This window comes from Penicillium solitum (assembly GCF_028829755.1).
Source record: "Penicillium solitum strain IBT 25940 chromosome Unknown utg000003l_segment0_segment0, whole genome shotgun sequence".
Lineage (NCBI taxonomy): Eukaryota > Fungi > Ascomycota > Eurotiomycetes > Eurotiales > Aspergillaceae > Penicillium > Penicillium solitum.
This window is the reverse complement of record NW_027072123.1, coordinates 734,994-754,367: the sequence shown is the minus strand read 5'-3', so window position 1 is coordinate 754,367 and position 19,374 is coordinate 734,994. Positions and strand designations below refer to the sequence as shown.

Sequence of the window (19,374 nt, the reverse complement as noted above, 5' to 3'; positions counted from 1 at the left end):
ATGATATGAACGATTACCATGATGTTATGATCTTCTTTCTTCCTCTCTTCTCAGTTTCATGTCTTGTGTTTGGGATTTCTGCATCTGCATCTGCACCCGTGTCCTTGATGGTTACGATCTTTGGGCTATCTTACAGACAGTTTCCCATAGAGTTATTGAATCAAATGTATGTGAATTGAAACATGACTCTAATCAAAGCTACGCGTACTTGACTGTAAATGTATTGGGTGACTACCTAGGTGACTAGCTCTGTAATTAAAGAGGAGTGAGTAAACACCCCTAATGTATTCCGTGGGACTTGTCAAGTGACTATGGGGCCCAAACGCTTAGCCACTTGTCAAAGAACACACACGAGAAAGCCCCGTTTGATTTGGGTGTGGATCTGCATGGGCCTCAACAATGTTGATGTCTCATGCATAAGCACCCGGGTTGCTACGGGACCCTCCCCCTATGCTGTCTCATGGGGGCTACGGTGAGATAGTGGTCGAGAGGGAGAGGGTTGAAAGGAGGAAGAGAGGAAGAAGAGGAAGGGTGGGAGGGGACCTTTTATATGGTCACATCCCAGGTACTTCTTAGCAATATCCTAGGGTTTTATATCCAAGAGAAGAACTAACTGTCCAATCATTCTCGTGTGCTTTTATGGGTTGGATTATGTATACACACCAGAAGAGAGAACCTTGGAAATAATTGCTGTTCTAATTGCTGTTCTTTTCGCGAATTGAAATAGAGATCCCTAAAAAACAAAGTTCTCCTCACCAACCCGAACGAGTTGCTCCATGCGAGATTGTGCCGTTGTTCTGGCCAATTTGGAAGCCGGAGTTGTTGCCCCCAAATGTGATACTTGTATTGTGATGGCTATTGTCGCTATTGTCAGCCTTTAGCACTAGAGTGGCCTTTGGTTCCTGCGCGACCTGAGCTGGGCCAAGACGATTTAGTAGGTCCTTAGCATAGGCCGAAGCAACCATCGCCGCATAGCCCTGCCACTCCTTGTTTTTGTGGGAATCGGAATAGTCGCAAATCCCACGGATCACAAGACAAGGGAAACAATTGACCAATCCAGCTGCTTCCATCTCAAAGCATAAAACGTCGTGCTGTTCGATAAATTGGTCCCTGACCTTAGCATCTTTCATAAGTTGGTTGGCAGATGCGATCAGACCGTAGTGGATTTTAGGGTTATCGTCATATTCGTTACGCTTCTCTCGGATGACTAGCGAGGATTCATCATCACCGCAGGCAGTAGGGCAAGGTGTCTTGCTCCGAGACGGATGGACAACGTCAGGCTTATAAAGTCGATCTGTCGCTGGATCCGGCCGTCCAAATTCTCTTCCCAGCCGCGGATATTTCTTCAGTACTTCCTCGACAGCCTCTTCAATCTTATGACCCTTGATTGTGTACTGTTTTTCGAGTCCATGCACCGCCCCACGTAGGGATCTAGGCGCCGGACTGAGGAACCCAGTTGGTGTGAAGTCTTCGCCCTGGGTTGTCTTGCCAAAGTCATATTGCAACACACCACATTCACCATTACCGGGGACTCCAACGACTATATCACCAAGCCGAATGTCGTGCGCAGAGCTTGGCGCCCCACCGCCGATGCCAACCATCAGGGCAACCCGGATATTAGTGAAGCTACGGATCATATCCTTAGCCACACCAGTAGCCGAAGATATGCCGTATTCTCCTTTCGGGAGAGCAGAGATGACCACATGATGCTTCCCAATCCTTCCATAGGTATAATCGTTGGTGTCATCGGGCGATAGATCGGCAGGGCAATCGTGGGTTTCATCCAGGAATACTTCTGCGGCAACATATTCCGACTTGATGGCCGAAATCCAGCCCACGCTGTAATCCTTTGTGCTTGACATCGTAAAATGCGACACTCGAGTTTGAAAAGAACGGGAGTGAGATCTTTTTTTTGGAAGAAATGAGATCGTGGTTTTGGCCCCCTATCGACGAAACGCCTTGCTATTTATTCTATACCTAATTGGCTACTTGGCGGGTAAAGCCTAGGGTAACCCCCTCACCTGGGCATTCCGACGATCGTATCCTTATTCGGTTTTCTGACTGCATGAATATAGTTATCTCCCGTGCTATAGACTCCAGATTCTAGTATATTTTGCTAGCTGTGAATAGGCGAATGGGATTTCCATCATACGGAACCATAGGAAGGTCATCAGAACTTTAGAATACATTAGAGGACCTGCTAGAAGTAGATCCTAACGCTTTCAAAAGTTGCCGTGTTCCTCTGATTGCAGCAGATGGCATTCGCCGCCGTGATAATATTTCACAGTTAATGGTCGACATTGCCGAATGTAGTGCTTCGTTGAAGGGATTTGATGCTAATACCCACGCCCGACCAGCTGCGAGTTTTCATCAAACCAATCACGCAGTCATTGTTTTCATTCCCTCATCGAGTCTCACAAACAACGGCCCATTGAAACGATCACCGAATGTAATTGTATGGCCATCGATACCTCGGAGTAAGTCTTGGTATGCAGGTGGAATCGCCAAAATGTCTTCATCATCCTCCTGAATCCAAGATCGCGTGGCGAATAGAAGTGGGAATGGAGGTGAAGCACCAGGCAGCAGGTCATTCCCCCGCTCCGTGATAAGGTGTGTTCCAGACGGAGAAAATTGGATATCCCTGGTCTGGAAGTCAAGTTGAAGCCTAAACAAAGCCTTCAAGTCGCGTATTTTGAACAGATCAATTTGATGGCGTGGTTTATTATCCCAACAGGGAGATAAGAGTGCCAACAGCTTCCCATCCGGAGAGACGAATCCGTCGTGATATGGCGGCCCATACTTTATTATCTTTTCATCCTTGCTCCACCCTTTGCGATAATCACCCAACTCACGTAGTTCAAACGGAAAAAAAGGGGGAAGGTCGATATAGACCTCTCTGAGACCCTCCTGCTCGATGTTCCAAATCTGAATAGCTTGTCTTTGTCCTTCCTCCAGTTCTCCAAGAATCCAGATATGTTTACCATCTGGCATGAATTCTACCAGTTTGGCAACGCCTCGTAAGGCTGTGTGTCGAAGGTTATTGCTTGAAAAACTTCCGATTTCAAGGACTGCTGATTCTGGACTCCATAAGCAATACAACTCCTCGTTGGGTGAGAGCACAATCCTCATGCTCTTCTGAGACCGGACCGGAATCTCAAAACTGGAGATTTTGCGTAGGCCATCAAGTTCCCAACCATAGAATTGGGAAAAGACTTGGAGGTTCAGGAAAAGGCTCCTGGTGTAAATGACTCTTTCACCCTTCCCGGATATTCGTAAATTTCCAAATCCATATGTTTGCTGGCCATCAATCTTGAGTATGTCTCCTTTTTGGCCGGTTTTGGTCTCCCAAAAATGAACCCCAGACTCCCCCACCGCTGCAAAAACATTGCCTGATTGAGAGAATTCTGGATCATGGAGAAAGTCGGGTGCATTCAAGCGAAACTTCTCCTCTCCTGTTTTCGTATCCCAAATTGTGATGGTAGAGCCTTGAAGAGCACCAGTTGCTAGCAGACTTCCATCGTGACATCGAACCCACATACCAAACTGATCTTCAATAGCTTTTGTCCGATTGACATTCAGAGTCATACTCATTAATCTGCCCCAATTGGTGCCCCTTTCCAGAAGGCCCTGATAAATCTCCATCAATCGGGATGGCTTCGACTCAAATCCTTCAATGTTCCATATTATCACTCCATTGGATGAAGTGGCCGAAATGAGGTATTTTCCATTTGGCGAAAAGTCGATGGTTTTAATGTTGTGAGAGTCTTTGATCAGAAAGGTTTCTTTTTTGTGTTCGCCAAGCACCCACACAATAATGCCATGTCCTACAAGTGATGCAAGTAGGAACCTGCCGTCTGCGGGCCTACAAAGAGCTTTGATGGGTTGATCAGGGCCAAGCGGAATTCCCATGTCATCCAAGCCGGTACGGGCATCACGAAGAACCAGGCGTGCTCCGCTGTTCGATACCCGAGGGGAAATAGTAATATACCTCGTCCCAGGCATGATTCCCAGTAAAGGCCCTTTGACAACGCTTTTCTCGGTTGAAACCTTGATCCCAGTCGATGTATCCCAAGAATGGAGAGTTTCACTGCCGTTGGGATTTTCTGGCAAGACTGTAATGCAAATCAACAATGATCCATCCGATGAAAAATATACCCCAGTGATGGGTCGGAATAGGGACTGAGTCTGAAAATGGTACTTGACTGATTGCTTGACCCTCATATCCCAAACCCAGATATGATTGGGTTGATCAACGACTGTGACTAGATTCCCGTTCGGGGATAGAGCACAAATTGGGTGAGGGCTAGGTACTTTCCCAGACCCTTGACGGTTGAAACGAAACTGACACTCTGGCTGACACTTTGTACCAAGGGCTGCTTCGATGTTCCATACGGATACACAGTTTTGGGCAAACGAAGCAACAAGACACCCGTTCGGTGAGAAGCACACACTTGCCACCCCATCCGGATTCCCCTCGAGTCGTAATCTTTCTGCTCCAGTAATTGCATCCCATATATGTATCATGCAGTCCCCGCAAGCTGTAGCAACAAGAATACTGTCCGGTGAAATCGCAACAGATTGAATCCCGGAAGAATGCGCAATTGAAACCCCGTGAGGTGACTTGCTCCGATTATCTGGCACGCAAGGCTCATTCAAAATCCAGCTTGGTATCTCCTTGCGATTGTTTTTCCTCACTTCACTAGAGTTTGGACTGAAGATCAAGGCCGAAACATATAGTTGTAGAGGTGCTTCCTCTATCATCAATTTGTTGCTCAGTAGAAATTGCAGAGCGTCTGGCACGAATGTACCAAGCTGTGAAGATGTCTTCGATTTGCGATGGTTGGATGGCATCGACGTTAAAAATCCGCTCTGCATTGATTTCCCGGTCTATAAATCATCAGTCCTGCAACACATGATCTGGGTAGAGAATCAATCACAAGAATGGCATCCAGGTTCAACATAGCTTCGATGGCGAGCCCGAGCTTTCCGGGCCATGCGAGGCATTCAAGCCAGAAAAGATACTTGTCTTCCAGAAATTCCAGAAGGGGCAGCTCTTTTCGCGAGTGGTCATCGCTCTTTTGGAAGTGACCCCACCAGTATCTTGAGGAATATTGAAGTTCCATTGGAATCTGGGCGTCGATTCTGTCCATTGATACATCCCGGACTTTTGTCCCGGGCTTTGAAATGTCGAGGATATTCCGTTTCAGCTGAGACATCAGATACGCAACGCATCGTGTAAGAAGACGGCCGTGGGCATCAGAAACCAGAATCGAATAAAAGTTGTTGGTGCAACGGTTGGGATCTAGCAAAAATTCGCGAAATGACGGGTGGAGGATTCGAATAGGTTCAGACCGGCGTTCCGGGACATAGATGACCGAGTGGAGAGCACTCAATGTTGTGATGATACTCTCCCTCTTCACTCCAAGAAGATTTGCCAAGCTCTCAGAGCTCATCGTATCGAACATCACAATGATTGCGCCAATGACACGTTGAAACAGTTGGTGGACCTTTTCAACCTCGTCCGGGGTGATCCCATCTGTGACCGAAGCGAAAGAGTACTCTAGAACTACCGTGTACATCTTATTGAGCTCGAGCTCTGCGTCGTCGGACTTCTGTGTCTCCACTAGACGATTCAACCGTTCGACTGCATGCCATCCGCCCTCGCGCACAAATTTGCACACGGTGGCCGCGTGAATGAACAGCCCATTGGATCTCTCGACCAACTTTCCTATCGCTCTCTCAGAAATAATGTCCTCTTCGGAGGACATCATCGCCTTGATGCGGCAGAGCTGGTCTCTGTAATACAGTTGGAGGTCCTGATTGACAATCGATCGTTCAATATTATGCAAGATGAAGTTTTCCCGGGGTGCTGATGCGCTGTTATTCATCCCAAGCCTCATGGATTGGTCAGGCCTGCTGGTAAGAAAAACCCGACATCCAACGCCCTCTATGTGTGTCACCTCTTCAAGGCATCGGATGATGGCGTTAGTATCATTGGCGTCATTACATTCATCCAGCGCGTCAACAATCAGTAGAAGGGTCGTCCGATTTCCGGAAGTTTGGGAAAGCAGTGAAAGGGGCTCAATGACGAGTTTTTCCCACTGCGCTCGGATGCCCAAACTATTAAGACGAGGGTTATCTTCGATCACACTCTCAATCAGCTTCCGAAGCTCTCCCGAAGCCTCAGCAAGCTGTATCGCTATTGTTGCAGGAAATTTGCTCGCGGACGAAAGGTCGCCACCTCCTCTCGAGAAAAAGAAGGTCGCTCCCAGACACACGTTCCTCTGGCGATCTTTCGTTCCTACCGTGCGCTTGTTTGTTCGGGCCAGTGTCAGGGCGATGGTGGACTTTCCTGTACCGGCCATGCCGCTGAGCCAATAGACCTTCTTGGGATTATCGCCATCGATCCATGCCTGTATTTCTTTCAACACCTCGACACGCGTGCCTTGCAGACAACTTGGCAGATGTTCCTTGTTTGCAGCATCGAACGTGGCGTTATAAACCGCTTTTGGCAAAAGGATTTGCCTAGCTCTCTCTGTGACATTCAATCAATGTTTGTCCAAGTTGTTTGTTCTGTAGCCCTCACCGTTGATATTGATTGTCCCATTGTTCACACCCGCCTGGAATGCGATACCATTACCACTAGCGCACGCGTCCCCGAACTGGTTCTTGATATGTGATGGAATCTCCATCGCCGACTCGGTTCAAATTTTTACCATATGTCCTTCGAAGGGGAACCAGGAGCCTAACGAGTCCTCCTCATAGAAAGTTTCGAGCATCATGAGGGGAAGAGTTTGGCCACCACCGCATTTGGCGCTGCGGCTGAGACGTGCATTAGCGGGTGCCTGCCTGGGTGTGGTGTTATATATACGAAGGGGTATAGCGCATCCACCGAAGAACTCGAAATCAATCTTCATTTTTTTTTATTTTAATTCCAACATCCTTAGTAATCTCGGCAAATGGTCGCGCGAATGGCACCTCAGGGGAATTCTTGCCCAGCTCACCTTCCTATCTATAACCAACTCGGCCTGCTCATCTGTCGCGCGACACTAAGGCGGCGCCCATTCCTCGCCCAGCCAACACCTACAACACCACGGATGTGCACTTAGTTACCCCCTACATGCTTTGCTTCTCCTATATAACAATTCTATTAATAGAACCCCAGTGTTGGCTCTACTTGTACCAACTTGTGGCTAGGAGAAGCATACTGTGTCAAGGGACCGGCATCGTCGACCAGCGCAGCAGCAAATGCACCCACTCAGACGGGGATCGCGTCGAACTGCAACCAGTATTACACGGTGGTGGCGAACGATTCGTGCGTCAAGATCGAGACCGCGTATGGTATCACTTTTGCTGAACTATACAAGTGGAATCCTGCTTTGGATCGGGCTGTAAGTATCTAGGAGGGTATTGGGTATGTGTGGGGGTTTCTTCATAGATGCGACCCCAAGGTGGCAGAAAATTGGCGGTATATGTATGCTGAGTCATCGTCCTTTATTTTTCCCTTTTTTTTCTTCTTTTTTTTCGCCAACTTCCTCTGGACACTCTCTGGAAATTCAAGCCATTCCTCGGAATTCAATGCTATTCTGATTTATGGTGTCTATCAATACAAAACTCTACACTAACCCAATTTCAGATATACAAACTTCCAGACACGTTCTGTCATCCGCAACTCCTCAATCCAGCTGCCCCAGTCCATTTGGACATGCTCAAGGGCTCTCCTTCTGGAGAACAGTCACCACAGCGCTACGTCTTGTAGCCGTGACCGACTGGAGCTGGATTGCGAGCTGGGTACTTTCGGGTACTCATGCTCACTTTTGAAATACAAAAGTTGCCAGAGCAAGCAAAGGGCCTTCATAGTTCATGTTATACTTGCTCGAGTCTTTCCCTTCGGGGATTTCACTTTGTCTACGAGAGCATGACTCCTTGCGCATCTACATTCATCAGTTTATATCGAATCGAATCTATTGCTTTCCCTCGTATCTATCTTTCTCCTCAAACTACAGCTTGCTCTTTGAGTCCCCGACAATATTCACAACAACCTTTCCCCAAGTCTCTCTCCCACCCAATGCCTGCAAAGCCCTGGGCACACTCTCCAACCCAACAAAGCTCTCATCCTTGAAGGCTGTCCCCTTGAACTTCCCCTGCTTAACAAGGTCAAAGATTCCTTGCCAAACCTCACCCACAGTCTCCGTCTCGAACTTGGCATACTGCCCCCAATGCAAGCCAACAATACTTACATTCTTCAACAGCACCCGATTCAGCGCAACCTTTTCAATCTTTCCCGCCGCAAACCCAATAACCAACAACCGCGCATTCCACGCCACACACTTCAAACTCGTCTCAATCATCCCAACAGGATCATAAACGATATCCACCCCAACAGCCCCATTTCCCTTCCTATTCTCCTTGCAGATCCCCTTCACAATCTCCGGCCACGCCTTATTGGTGTAATCAACCACATAATCCGCACCAAACTCCTTGGCAATCTCCCTCTTCCTCTCGGTTCCGGCAGTAGCAATAACAGTCGCCCCCATAGCCTTAGCAATCTGCACAGCAGCAAGTCCAACTCCACCCGCAGCCGCATGAACCAGAACCCAGTCCCCGGCCTTCACGCCCGCGCGCTGCACAAGACCGCCATACGAGGTCGGCGCCGTGACGAATAGGCCCGCGGCATCTTCGAAGCTCCACCCCTCCGGCACGGGGAGGAGGGTTTGCTCTGCGGCTAGGACATGTGTTGCGTAGGCTCCTTGTGTAGCGCCGAAGACACGGTCACCGAGCTTGTAGCGGTTGTTTGTAGAGGTGGGCACGGCGATGATTGTGCCGGCGAATTCAGCGCCACCGATCCAGGGGAGCGGTGGTTGGTTTTGGTATTTGCCTTGGATTTGGAGAATATCGAAGAAGTTTGTGCCGGCCGAGTGGATTTCGATTAGGTATTTGTCCGCTGTTGGGGTTGGGGTTGGGACTGTTGTTACTTTTAGGTCTAGAGGGCCCTGTAAGTGGGTGGTTAGTTTGGGGTTGGAGTTGAGGTTTGGGGTTTGGGGATTGGCTGTAGGTACCTTGACGTATTCGCTGACTTGGACGGCACGCATTTTGACGGTGGTAAGGATGTATATTGGGATTGAGGTGATAAGTTCTGAAATTTTGGAGTGAAGAGATCGAAGGGGATGTTCAAATAAAAAGAGCTCTGGAAGGGGCGCATGGGGTTTCCCCGCAAGATGCCGAGGTTCCTTTTCGGGTAACTAATTGGGTCTTGGCATTTATAGAACACTTGGTCTATTTGTGCAGTTGATATTGATATAAATAGTATACATGGGGCCTGCGTAAGCCTTTAATGGTCTCATATGGTTGGCCTAAGATTATACTAGAGATGTTCTATGTAAGGACACTCCGATGGGTGATTGCATGTTCTTGGATGTCATTTTAGATGTATGCGAAGGATGATATGCATAAATGTACTCCGTACAGAAGCTTTTTCTATATATAAATAAGGATAGTATACATATGCATAATATAGATGCGTCAAGCTTAATTAATCAATAGGTATCAATATATACAGTTTCCTTTTCATCCAAACTCCCCAAAACCAAAACATAATCGGGTATGACAAAACAAACAACCACCCATATTTCACATAAAAGGTATCGAGGTATCGAGGTATCGAGGTATCAAGGTATCAAGGTATCGCAGGTATTTAACAGAAAGAAGAGCGTCAGTGCAAGTTACCACCTAGTATCCAATGCCGGGAGGCTTCTGCACATAATGGTCATGGCCCATGTAAGGCATTGGAGCACACATCACCGAATGAGGCCCACCGGACTGGGTATGCGGCGGTGAGGCCATAGGATGCGACTGGCCATGAGGCTGCGTATGCGGGAGCATCTGCTTCCTATCATGTTCGGGCCGAGCAGACAGATGGCCAGCCATATCATACTGCAACGACATAGCGCGCTTCCAGTTCTTGGCATCATAACCATGGGGGTACTCCGGTACCTCACCGTAGTGGTGGTGGTACTGGGGATGGTAGAGCTGGGCTTGTGGGAGGTAGCCGTTCATTGAAGGCGTCATGGGAGCAGCCGTGGATAGGGGGATGGCTGGGGGAGTGATGGCTTCAAAGGGCAGCGAGTACCACTGAGATGGGTTGAGGCCGTAGTCTACTGAAACAGCGCGGGGCGACCAGCCAATGCCGCCGGGGGTCGTTGCCGTGCCTGGGCTTGGGAGGCACGATTCGGGTGAGAGTGGGTAGGCTGGGTAGGATGGTGCCACGGCGGAGGTTGTGTTCAGCATGAGACCCTCTCCGACTGAGGAGGTGTGGGAGTGGTCAAAGGATGTTGTTGTTGGACTGAGGTCTGAATAAGAGACGGCTGTTGTGCGGTCTGGGATGAGGATATGTTCGTCGGAGGGGCTTGGGGTGAGTTGTTGGATCATTGGAGAGCTCCATTTCCGGTCCTGGTCTGGGACGGGGTGTTGGAGGGTGGACGGATGTCCGTAGTTGGATTGTGTCATGGGCCATTCATGGCGGGCTGATGCCTCTCTTGTTGGTAATGATGGCAGTGGTCTTTGGATGGTGGATGTTTTGCTCTTCGCATCCTTGTCTGTATCTTGGTCTTCTCCAGAGGCTGAAGCCAGACTCTTCTTTCGGGTCTGACGGGATGGCTTGGTCACTCGCCATTTCTTCAGTCTGCTTCGTAGTTGGGTTTCACTGGAAGTGTTAGTTGATATAGTCCATGATAATCCATGATAGAATCCGTATCGGTATCGGACAGGGAATATGAACGTGAATGTGTGTACTCACCTAGGATTGAAATCATCGGTACGTATCTGCTTGATGACTTGCTTCAAGGGCCATTCATCTTCCATATACAATTTGGAAATCAACGCCTTCTTCTTCTCCCATACATCGGATGAGATAGATGTCTTCATTATTGACGCACAGTCCAGGGGAGAGTGGAAAGGGGGGGGGGAATAGTTAACGAAGATCGAGGTGATCAACAAAAAACAGACAGGAAACGGGCGAGACAACGATTATTATATGTTAAGAGGAATAAATAATAAAAATATCCAAATATTCAAATATCCAAATATAAAAAAAATATAATAAGGTGAGTGGTTTGTTAGAGCCACACCCACATCTCCCATCACCCACTTCCCAGTTTCCACTTCTCACCTCTCACCTCCACATCTCCGTCTCCATTGTCTCGGTTCTGTCATTATGGAACCCTATAACACACAATCTATCCCTTGGGGATCCATTGGGCCTTAGCGTCTGTGGCGTCCAGCACGCGGGCGATCATCAACGAGATTCGCAAAGCAAACTTCATTGGTTATGGATCTCGACGATCAGGGCGATGTCATTACTCCAAGTGGATCACATCATCCAAGCGGACCAGCTCACCTACTAGGTCTTACTATCCCCAGTTGAGTGCTTGGCGCGTTGAAACAAAGCGGATAGAGGAATTCGATTGATCATCTCCCTCTCTACGGTGTACGGGCTTTGAAGGTTTCTTTTCTTTTCTTTCACCATTTGACCTATCGAGAGGATATTCAGATCCCATGTGTGAGGACCATTAACCCGATCAAGTCCGACGAGAATCGGGGAGGGTTGAAATCCCAGTGAGAAGACAACACGGCCTATAGTTCCCCAGGAGTGATTTACTGTGCATTGGGACCTGGTTCAAGGCCCCAGTTTTATCCCAATACGGTCATACTCCAAACCAGATAAGCCCTCCTCTCACTCGCGGATGGCGTCTTAGGCCTTATGGTCGCCGATCACCGCCACGTCGGGATCCTCTCAAATGGACGGTACTGACGGTTCCGACGGTTCTGCACCGGACGTCTATCCAAAAGCAGAGAGCCGTTGACTCCAAAACCTTCTATCAACTGGAGACAACCATGTGCTGGAAATTCAATTCCGCAAAAAGTAGAATCATGTGGTCAAATCCAACATTCGAAAGGGCCCGCATTACTGTAGGAAAAGAGCGGTGCCTATCCCCCAGACCACCAAGGCGCCTATGATTTTCTTTTTTTTTCTTTTTTTTTTTTTACGGCTGGAAGTGAATCCGCTAAGGCACATGGTGTCAGAACTAGTGTAAAGCCCCCTCTTAACTCACACCAATGGTGTCAAGCTCGTGGAGCACCAGTTCGTGCGAGTGCCAATCGATCTGGCAAATTGATCGGCGACGATCTGCCCGGGGGGTACTCAATTGTGGATTTATTGAACTCCACGTTGGTGACAATGCTGGGTTCCCCCTTAAACGGGATTTCTCAGACCAGTACGGAGTACCACTACCTTCTACTCCGTAGGGAGTATGTATCAAGTAATCGACAAGAGAAAAGATGAGAGACATTCAACATCCAAAGATGCACGGTCCCGACACTGCATGAAAAGCCGCCCAGTGCCAATCTTTACTTGCGTTCTTCGACCTGCATATGTCACATCTCGCGCGAACTGCAGATGTCCGGCTTCGGCTGTTGGATCTCCCATCTCCCATAGTCCATCTCCAGTCCATCTCCAGTCCATCTCCATATCTTCTTCACCTTCACCCATGGGTGAGAAATTCTTATTCCGTCCCCATCCGCCACCTCGGGAATGAAAATCTGGAGAAATGCCGACTTCTGGTCTGGATATTTCTGTCATTGGTCAGATATGAGAACACCCTCTCTTTGTTTTCTAACATATTATACTCCCTAAGCTACTCCATAACGAGGCAATGGGACATCCGATAGCGCAATCGGCATTTGCTCACCCGCGCGCCTCCAAACTAAAAGGGAGATCCCTTCTATGACATGTCTACAGCCGCCCTACAAAGAAATGTCCATTGGAAAAAAAAATATCTGTTGTTCTGGGCCCTGTGGTTTTATCTTTTTTTTTTTTTTTTTTTTTTTTCTTTCTCTCCCCGGTCCAATAGCAAAAATGCCATATATCTATCTACCAGCATGTCAAAACACCTACAACATCATTCGGACAGGGATAAATCAAGTCAATGATGTAAATTGTATCGAGATCCCCGGATCACCGTGGATCTGCTGCACCTCCAACGAGGTACTTTCCAAAAGCTTAATGGAGTCCGGAGTCTCTCCGTGAAAGCCCTAACTTGCTCCCTATTTTCCTCTCACCCGAATTCGGGGGGAGATATTTGGAAGATCAGTGGACAGTGGAGCCCTTACTCCAACAAGTCAAATTCACGTCAAATCAACGTGCACATCGGTAAATACTCGGTAACATGCTCAATCTCTCGGTTGCACCCACTTTTTTTAGTTTTCCTGAGATCATGTGCAAGTGTGCTCCGTATCCAAGTCGTATCTGAGGGTCGAACTGCAGAATGAGGCTCCACTTCCTACTTCCTCATGGTTCGGGTTATGGTTCACGTTTTCTCCACCGTTACTTCAACCACGCGGTCGCTTTCAAATTGAATATCCTTGATCGGAGAACACTTACCGAGGTAAGGGAGAATTGGGTTTGGGAGGGGGAGATCGACCCATGGTCCTCATTGGAGTATTTGAAGATATCAGACAAGAATAGGGGGGGGGGGGGGGGGAAAGCCGAGATGATCGCCATTTGTTTTTCTTCAACTTGATAGTGTCCATGGATGCCATGGATGCCATGGATGCCATATATATATTATACTATATTTACATACGAAGTATAAATATACAGATATCAAGATAGGACAGACAACATAAAGACCCAATTCACTATTGAGTACAGACTACTACCCCATACACGATGTAACATAGCTCTACTCCACAGCAATCTACTCCGTATGTACAATAACAATAGACAATCCCCCGGTTCTCACACTATTGATATTAATATATAAAGATCAAACTAAATCTCAATAGCCTCTGAGATCCAAGGGTCCAACAGTTGGAGTCAAAAAGGATCTACCTAGGCCGACCCAGGATGGATATGCCGGTCCACTCGTCTAGTTAAGGATAATCTCCGGGAAAATAGACTATTGATTTCAAAATTAATTAGTTCGGATTTGCGTGGATGAGTCTATTTCTGCCAATTGATTTCTATTGTCTTTGGGTAATATAGGATTTGATTGAACACATTGGAATGGGAAAAGAATAGAGCAAAAAAGTCATGAATAAAGACAGCTAATCAGAAGAGAAGAGAGAGAGAGAAAAAAAAAAAACATTATAACATCTCAAACGCCTAGAGTATACATAGAGACTATTACAAAGCTCATAGAGAGAAAACACAGGGGAATATTGAAACATGAAACGGAGTGGAGTCAAAAAAGGAGGGAAATGAGCATTGATCTCGCAATGGCTCTAGCGACGCCTCTTGAGATGGTGCTCCTTGCCCTTCTTGGACTTCTTCTTGCTCTTATCCGCCGGCAGAACCAGGGGTTCATCCCTCATGTTCCACTCCATGAAGCGCAAGAGATAGTCATCAATGTGGCCGGGTTCCAATTCGGCATCGGGCTGGTCATCAGACACGTGTGGAACCGGCGCAGCCCCATCTTCCACGGGTAAGGGCGTTCCCGCCTGAGCCGGAGTTCCCTGCGAGACGCTGTGCTCCTCGAAATCACCATCGTCGGCGTGCTCCTGTTCTTTCTGAGCGTTCTTCGCGGCAATCAGATCCTCCTTGTCTTCAGCGGCTTCGAAGACCCGGGTTCCACCGACGCGGTTGCCGAGGACTCGATCCATGGCGGCACTTGCTTCGTCTTGGCCGTCGCGCTCGTCGGGTTCGGCTATCTCGTGCGCGTTCAGCTTGGTGAAGTAGTCGGTGGTGAACTCGCCTTCTTGGATGATGACATCGTCCAGCATGCGCTTCTGGTTGGCTTTGCGGAGAATATTGGATTCAATGGTATACTCGGATACGAAGCGGTAGATGTGGACATCGCGTGTTTGACCGATACGGTGGCAGCGATCCTGACATTGCTTGTCCATAGCCGGGTTCCAGTCTAGATCGTAGAAGATGACCGTGTCGGCGCCCGTCAGATTGATACCGAGACCACCGGATCGACTGGATAGGATGAAAGCGAGGATACGGGGATCGCTATTGAATCGTTCCGTAAGCATCTGTCGGGACTCCACTTTCGTAGTTCCGTCGAGGCGGAGATAGCGATGGCCATGGATATTAAGGAACTGTTCGAGGATATCGAGCATCTTGGTCATTTGAGTGAAGATCAAGGCTCGATGGCCACCGGCTTTGAGGTCACGTAGGAGTTTGTCAAGGCGCTGCAATTTTCCGCAGTCGTATTGAAGCAGTCTCTTATCCGGGAATGCAATAGAGAGGCGCATCCGTGCCTCATGGAAAGGATCGTATGGCGGGTTTGGGCGATTATTCGTCAAAAGCCGGGTCTCGACAGGAGTCAAGGCGGCTTCGTTCATGCCCGCGGCGACGGCAGCGGGGGTGACGCAGGCGAATCTCTGGACATAGCCATGCATCTCAAGCGCCCGTTCCTCAACCGTCAAAATCATCGACGCGAGGACGGAGGATCGGCTTGACAACCAGTCGGCCATTGAACGCTTGCGCAGCGGTGCATTAGATAGCGCGTGTTCCTTGGTCCCAGCCCGGAGGAATTCGATAAGGCTACTACCGTATACAGGCCGACGGCCGTGCCGCTTGGACTCGAAGTAGAGACATCGCTCTAATTCCGCCATTCGCCTCTTCCGACAGGCGTTTTCCAATGACTCTAAGATGGTCTGCATGTTGGATCCATCAAAGCCCATCTCCCAGTTGGTCCGGTTGTACTGGCGTTCTCGGAGAGTCTTGAACGGGCCAATAGCCATCAGCCTGATACTGTCGTCGGCCAGCCGTCGTGAGATATCTTCCCGTGACACGGGTGCGAGGTTGAGGAAATCCAGGTCGATTTTGGTGAGTGGATGTTCAAAAAGGAGTCGTCGTCGAACGAGAGATTCCTTGATATTGAAATCCATGGCCACAGACCGCGGCATTGCAAAGGAAGTGGAGATGGGTCGGGTTTCAAAGAGATCGGGGTGGTTGCACACTTTGCGGAGTTGCATTAGACAGTGGATGATGGAGAGGAAGTTCCCGGACGCGAGCGTCTCCTTGGTCTGGGCCATCGACATGAAGCCGTCGTAGAGGTATCGCTGACGCTTTGATAGCCTACAGTAGACCACATGCTCGTATTTGCCAGGCATTTGCTTCTCGACATCGGCCTTCAGTCGACGAAGAAGATACGGGCGGAGAACGGTGTGAAGTTTGGTGATCACACCCTTGGCCTCTTCATCCATAGTCTCCCTGCCGTGCTCCAGAATTTGTTCAACGGGGCGCCGGAACCATTCAGAGAAATCCTTTAAATCAGCGAACCCATCAACACCACCATTAGTACCGTCCGAAGGCATCAAGAAGAACAAAAGAGACCACAGTTCCGTGAGGTTGTTCTGGAGGGGTGTACCCGTTAGGAGAAGCCTAGCACGGGACTTAAACGTAAGAAGGGCTTGCCACCTTTGTGAGCGGAAGTTCTTAATGTTGTGTGCTTCGTCAAGAATCATGTAGTGCCAGTCCTTTCGCTTGAGAGACATTTGGTCCTGCAAAACAAGTTGATACGATGTAATCAACACGTTCCAGGCGTTGTCATCTGTCCAGCCTCGGCGTTTCTGTTTGCGTTCTTCTTGGTTGCCGTAGTAAGTCATGATCTTGAATCCCGGACACCATTTCTTGAACTCCATTTCCCAGTTGAGCATGACACTGGTGGGCACGACTACCAAATGCGGCCCCCAGATACCATGGTCCACGGCAAGGTGGGCAAGAAGGGCAATGGTTTGAATCGTTTTGCCCAGACCCATCTCATCTGCCAGGATACCATTGATGTGGTTGTTGTAGAGACCCGCAAGCCAATCCAATCCGTAGTGTTGGTATTCACGTAGTGTACCACGCAGGATCTGTGGAATGGGTGTCTGTAGGCCTGGGGCAGGCGAGTGGCTTATTTGCAACGCCTTTTCGATTGCAGGCTCAAGCGATGAGACCGACTCAGGCTCGGATGGCTTGGTTGCAAAGGTTCCCGGCGATGGCTCACTGGACATATCCCCGCTTGGTCGAATGTCATCAACGTGATCTACTTCCATGGCTTGGGGGTGATCGATGTCATCCGCGATGTCAGCAGGAGTTGCCTCCTCGGTCTCTGGTTTGGAAGAGTCCAACTCGTGGGGTGGGTCAATGCCATGTACGATATCAGCAGTGGCTGCATCATCAGCTTCGGCTTCAGCTTCGGCAAGGTCCTCTTCCATTGGGGTGTTCACGGCAGGTGTTTCTCCTCCAGTAGCAGGAGAGGTTTCAGAAGCATTGGCAAGATGTAAAGGTGTGCCTTCTGTTGAAGTGCCCTCGCTGGTCGTTGGTCCAATTGGGACCAGGGAGACTTCATCTTGGTCTTCGAAATCAATGTCATCTTCACCCTCCGATGCGGATTTGATATCAATGTCTTGTTCGTGGCCCACAGCTGAAGCCTCATCGCCTTCTTCGCCATCTTTTGGTACAGGTGTTTCATTTTTCGAGAAGAAACCCAGCAAGCCAGATCTGGTTTCATCGTCCTCATCCGACTCCTCCTCACTCAAGTCTTCTTCCTCTTCGTCACTATCACCCATATCATCATCCATGTCTGTGGAGGCATCACTGTCATCCATCAACACTGAATCGACGTCGTCTAGCTGGTTGTCGTCGGGGGTAGCGTGTGAATCGAGGTCATCTAAAACAGCTTCAGGCTCCAAGGACTCGTTGGGGTTGGTCATTGCCGTGCTGGCTGAGGCTATAGACATCCGGTCGGTATAGTCCTCAGCCGGTAAGTTGGCGTACTTTAGCCGGAGCTCTTCTGCGGTCAATGTGGCATCATCGTCCACATTAGCCTCGTCGTCGGTTCCGGATTCAGAATCTGACATGTTACTCTCGTCTTCTTCGCCGGGGCCAGACGAAAAGCCTGACACGTTATCCTCATCGTCACTCGTCACCGGAGCATCACTGGGCAATTCACCCAAAATCTCCGATCGACGTTTCTCGAAGAGCATAGTCGACTTCTTTATTGCGCGATCAAGAGCCTGCTGGTCTTCCATCTTCCGCTCTTCTTCCCAACGTGCTAGGCGGACCCGATCAATATCGGCACGGGTCAGGTCGAACATCTTCTGGAGATCCTTTGACAGCTGCTTGCGTTTTCCACGCATCTCCTCCTGCTGCTCACGTAGAATATCTTCGGGGTTCTTGTGGCGTTTCCGATAAGCGTCAGCACACCACTGCGCAAACAGTTTGGCTGTTTGCCGGTGGCGTTTGTGTTCTTTGTCGAGGAGTTTCTGGAAATAGAGCGCGTGGGAAACCAAGTGATCCTGGTGCGAGTATTGTGGGGGAGGTTCCTCTTGCTGTTCCGTGATATATGCCGAGCAGACTTGCGCACTCAAGGGTCCACCGGGCTCAGCGGCAGTCATAACTTCATGACGTTTGCGTGCCTCCACTGCGGCCTCATCCTCTGACAAGATATTTGACGTATCATTTTGGTATACCCATTCTCTGAAAGACGTGTGTTTCTTCTGCGGTATGTGGCCGGGGTGTCGAATAGGAAGGACGGGCTTGTTCAATTTAATGCGCAATTTTGGAATTTTCAATGATCCTTGTTCGAGCTCCTTGCCATCCATATTGACATCATCTGAAGCTGCATTGACCTCCTGTGATAAATTTGAAAGGGATTGGCGATCGCGAAGAGAGCGAGAACTGGTACCGTTCGCATTGGCGCCAGGCGGGCGAGGAAGGGTAGCGGAGCTGCGGGATTTGGCGCGCGAATGGCTTGGTTTCGGTGCTGGAGATTGTGAGATGCGTGGCGGCTTGTTGGCCGCGACGCGCGACGGCGCTCTAGGCGATCCATTGGCAGTGGCCTTTCCACTCAGTTTCCCATTGACGTCGGCGCGTGACTGTGTTACCGATAGCGGCGAGGATGTAGCCGGCTTGCTTCCATCACGAGCAGACTTGCCAACATTCTTGTTCTGAGCCCCCCGCGTATGTCTCTTGTCCAACCCAGGTTGAAATTCGATGGGGACGGCGTTTGTCCGCGAAGACCTGCGCTTGCCTTCGGAGAGGAACGATGTAGGTCCCTCAAAGCCAGCCTTTTTCCAAGGCGGGGATGGTGGTCTGGGAGTGGACCGTTGCGACGAGGAGGAATCTGTGAGTCTTCGTTTCTTCGATGGGGGTTCTTCGGGTTGATGAACAGCTTCGACGTCTTTCGGCTCGGGAGGAATCGACTCGCGAGGGGCAGAATCCGATGAGTTTTCGATTACAGACCCGTTGAGCGGTGTCAAATCGGATACAGGCGTTACGCGTTCATCTTGGGGTGATGGGCCGTTGGGGGTGCCGTTTTGCATGACTTGTAGCCGCAGACGACAGGGGCCGTTGGCGGCAGGTGACCCCAGTTATCCCAG

General features: G+C 49.3%; 7 protein-coding genes across 7 annotated transcripts; 1 reads left to right on the top strand and 6 right to left on the bottom strand.

Moving 5' to 3' along the window:
* Window positions 1–752: 752 nt before the first annotated feature.
* On the bottom strand, window positions 753–1,862 carry N7455_004204 (5'-methylthioadenosine/S-adenosylhomocysteine nucleosidase family protein; the record flags this gene model as incomplete). The annotated part of the gene is made up of 1 exon (XM_040960986.2): window positions 753–1,862. One exon carries the CDS (start codon window positions 1,860–1,862, stop codon window positions 753–755), a length of 1,110 nt encoding a protein of 369 aa, XP_040808564.2.
* A 2,994-nt stretch (window positions 1,863–4,856) lies between these two features.
* N7455_004203 (uncharacterized protein) lies at window positions 4,857–6,692 on the bottom strand (the record flags this gene model as incomplete). The annotated part of the gene is made up of 2 exons (XM_065604710.1): window positions 4,857–6,535; window positions 6,587–6,692. 2 exons carry the CDS (start codon window positions 6,690–6,692, stop codon window positions 4,857–4,859), a joined length of 1,785 nt encoding a protein of 594 aa, XP_065461610.1.
* A 267-nt stretch (window positions 6,693–6,959) lies between these two features.
* On the top strand, window positions 6,960–7,759 carry N7455_004202 (LysM peptidoglycan-binding domain-containing protein; the record flags this gene model as incomplete). The annotated part of the gene is made up of 3 exons (XM_065604709.1): window positions 6,960–7,099; window positions 7,166–7,391; window positions 7,637–7,759. The coding sequence occupies 3 exons, from the start codon at window positions 6,960–6,962 to the stop codon at window positions 7,757–7,759; spliced, it is 489 nt and encodes a 162-aa protein (XP_065461609.1).
* A 241-nt stretch (window positions 7,760–8,000) lies between these two features.
* Window positions 8,001–9,092, bottom strand: N7455_004201 (NADPH:quinone oxidoreductase family protein; the record flags this gene model as incomplete). The annotated part of the gene is made up of 2 exons (XM_040960991.2): window positions 8,001–8,993; window positions 9,060–9,092. The coding sequence occupies 2 exons, from the start codon at window positions 9,090–9,092 to the stop codon at window positions 8,001–8,003; spliced, it is 1,026 nt and encodes a 341-aa protein (XP_040808610.2).
* A 637-nt stretch (window positions 9,093–9,729) lies between these two features.
* Window positions 9,730–10,923, bottom strand: N7455_004200 (Clr5 domain-containing protein; the record flags this gene model as incomplete). Its single annotated transcript, XM_040960980.2, has 2 exons — window positions 9,730–10,702; window positions 10,796–10,923. The coding sequence occupies 2 exons, from the start codon at window positions 10,921–10,923 to the stop codon at window positions 9,730–9,732; spliced, it is 1,101 nt and encodes a 366-aa protein (XP_040808561.2).
* A 1,390-nt stretch (window positions 10,924–12,313) lies between these two features.
* On the bottom strand, window positions 12,314–12,547 carry N7455_004199 (uncharacterized protein; the record flags this gene model as incomplete). The annotated part of the gene is made up of 1 exon (XM_065604708.1): window positions 12,314–12,547. The coding sequence occupies one exon, from the start codon at window positions 12,545–12,547 to the stop codon at window positions 12,314–12,316; it is 234 nt and encodes a 77-aa protein (XP_065461608.1).
* A 1,733-nt stretch (window positions 12,548–14,280) lies between these two features.
* On the bottom strand, window positions 14,281–19,317 carry swr1 (putative SNF2 family helicase/ATPase (Swr1); the record flags this gene model as incomplete). The annotated part of the gene is made up of 1 exon (XM_040960959.2): window positions 14,281–19,317. The coding sequence occupies one exon, from the start codon at window positions 19,315–19,317 to the stop codon at window positions 14,281–14,283; it is 5,037 nt and encodes a 1,678-aa protein (XP_040808601.2).
* Window positions 19,318–19,374: the final 57 nt, after the last annotated feature.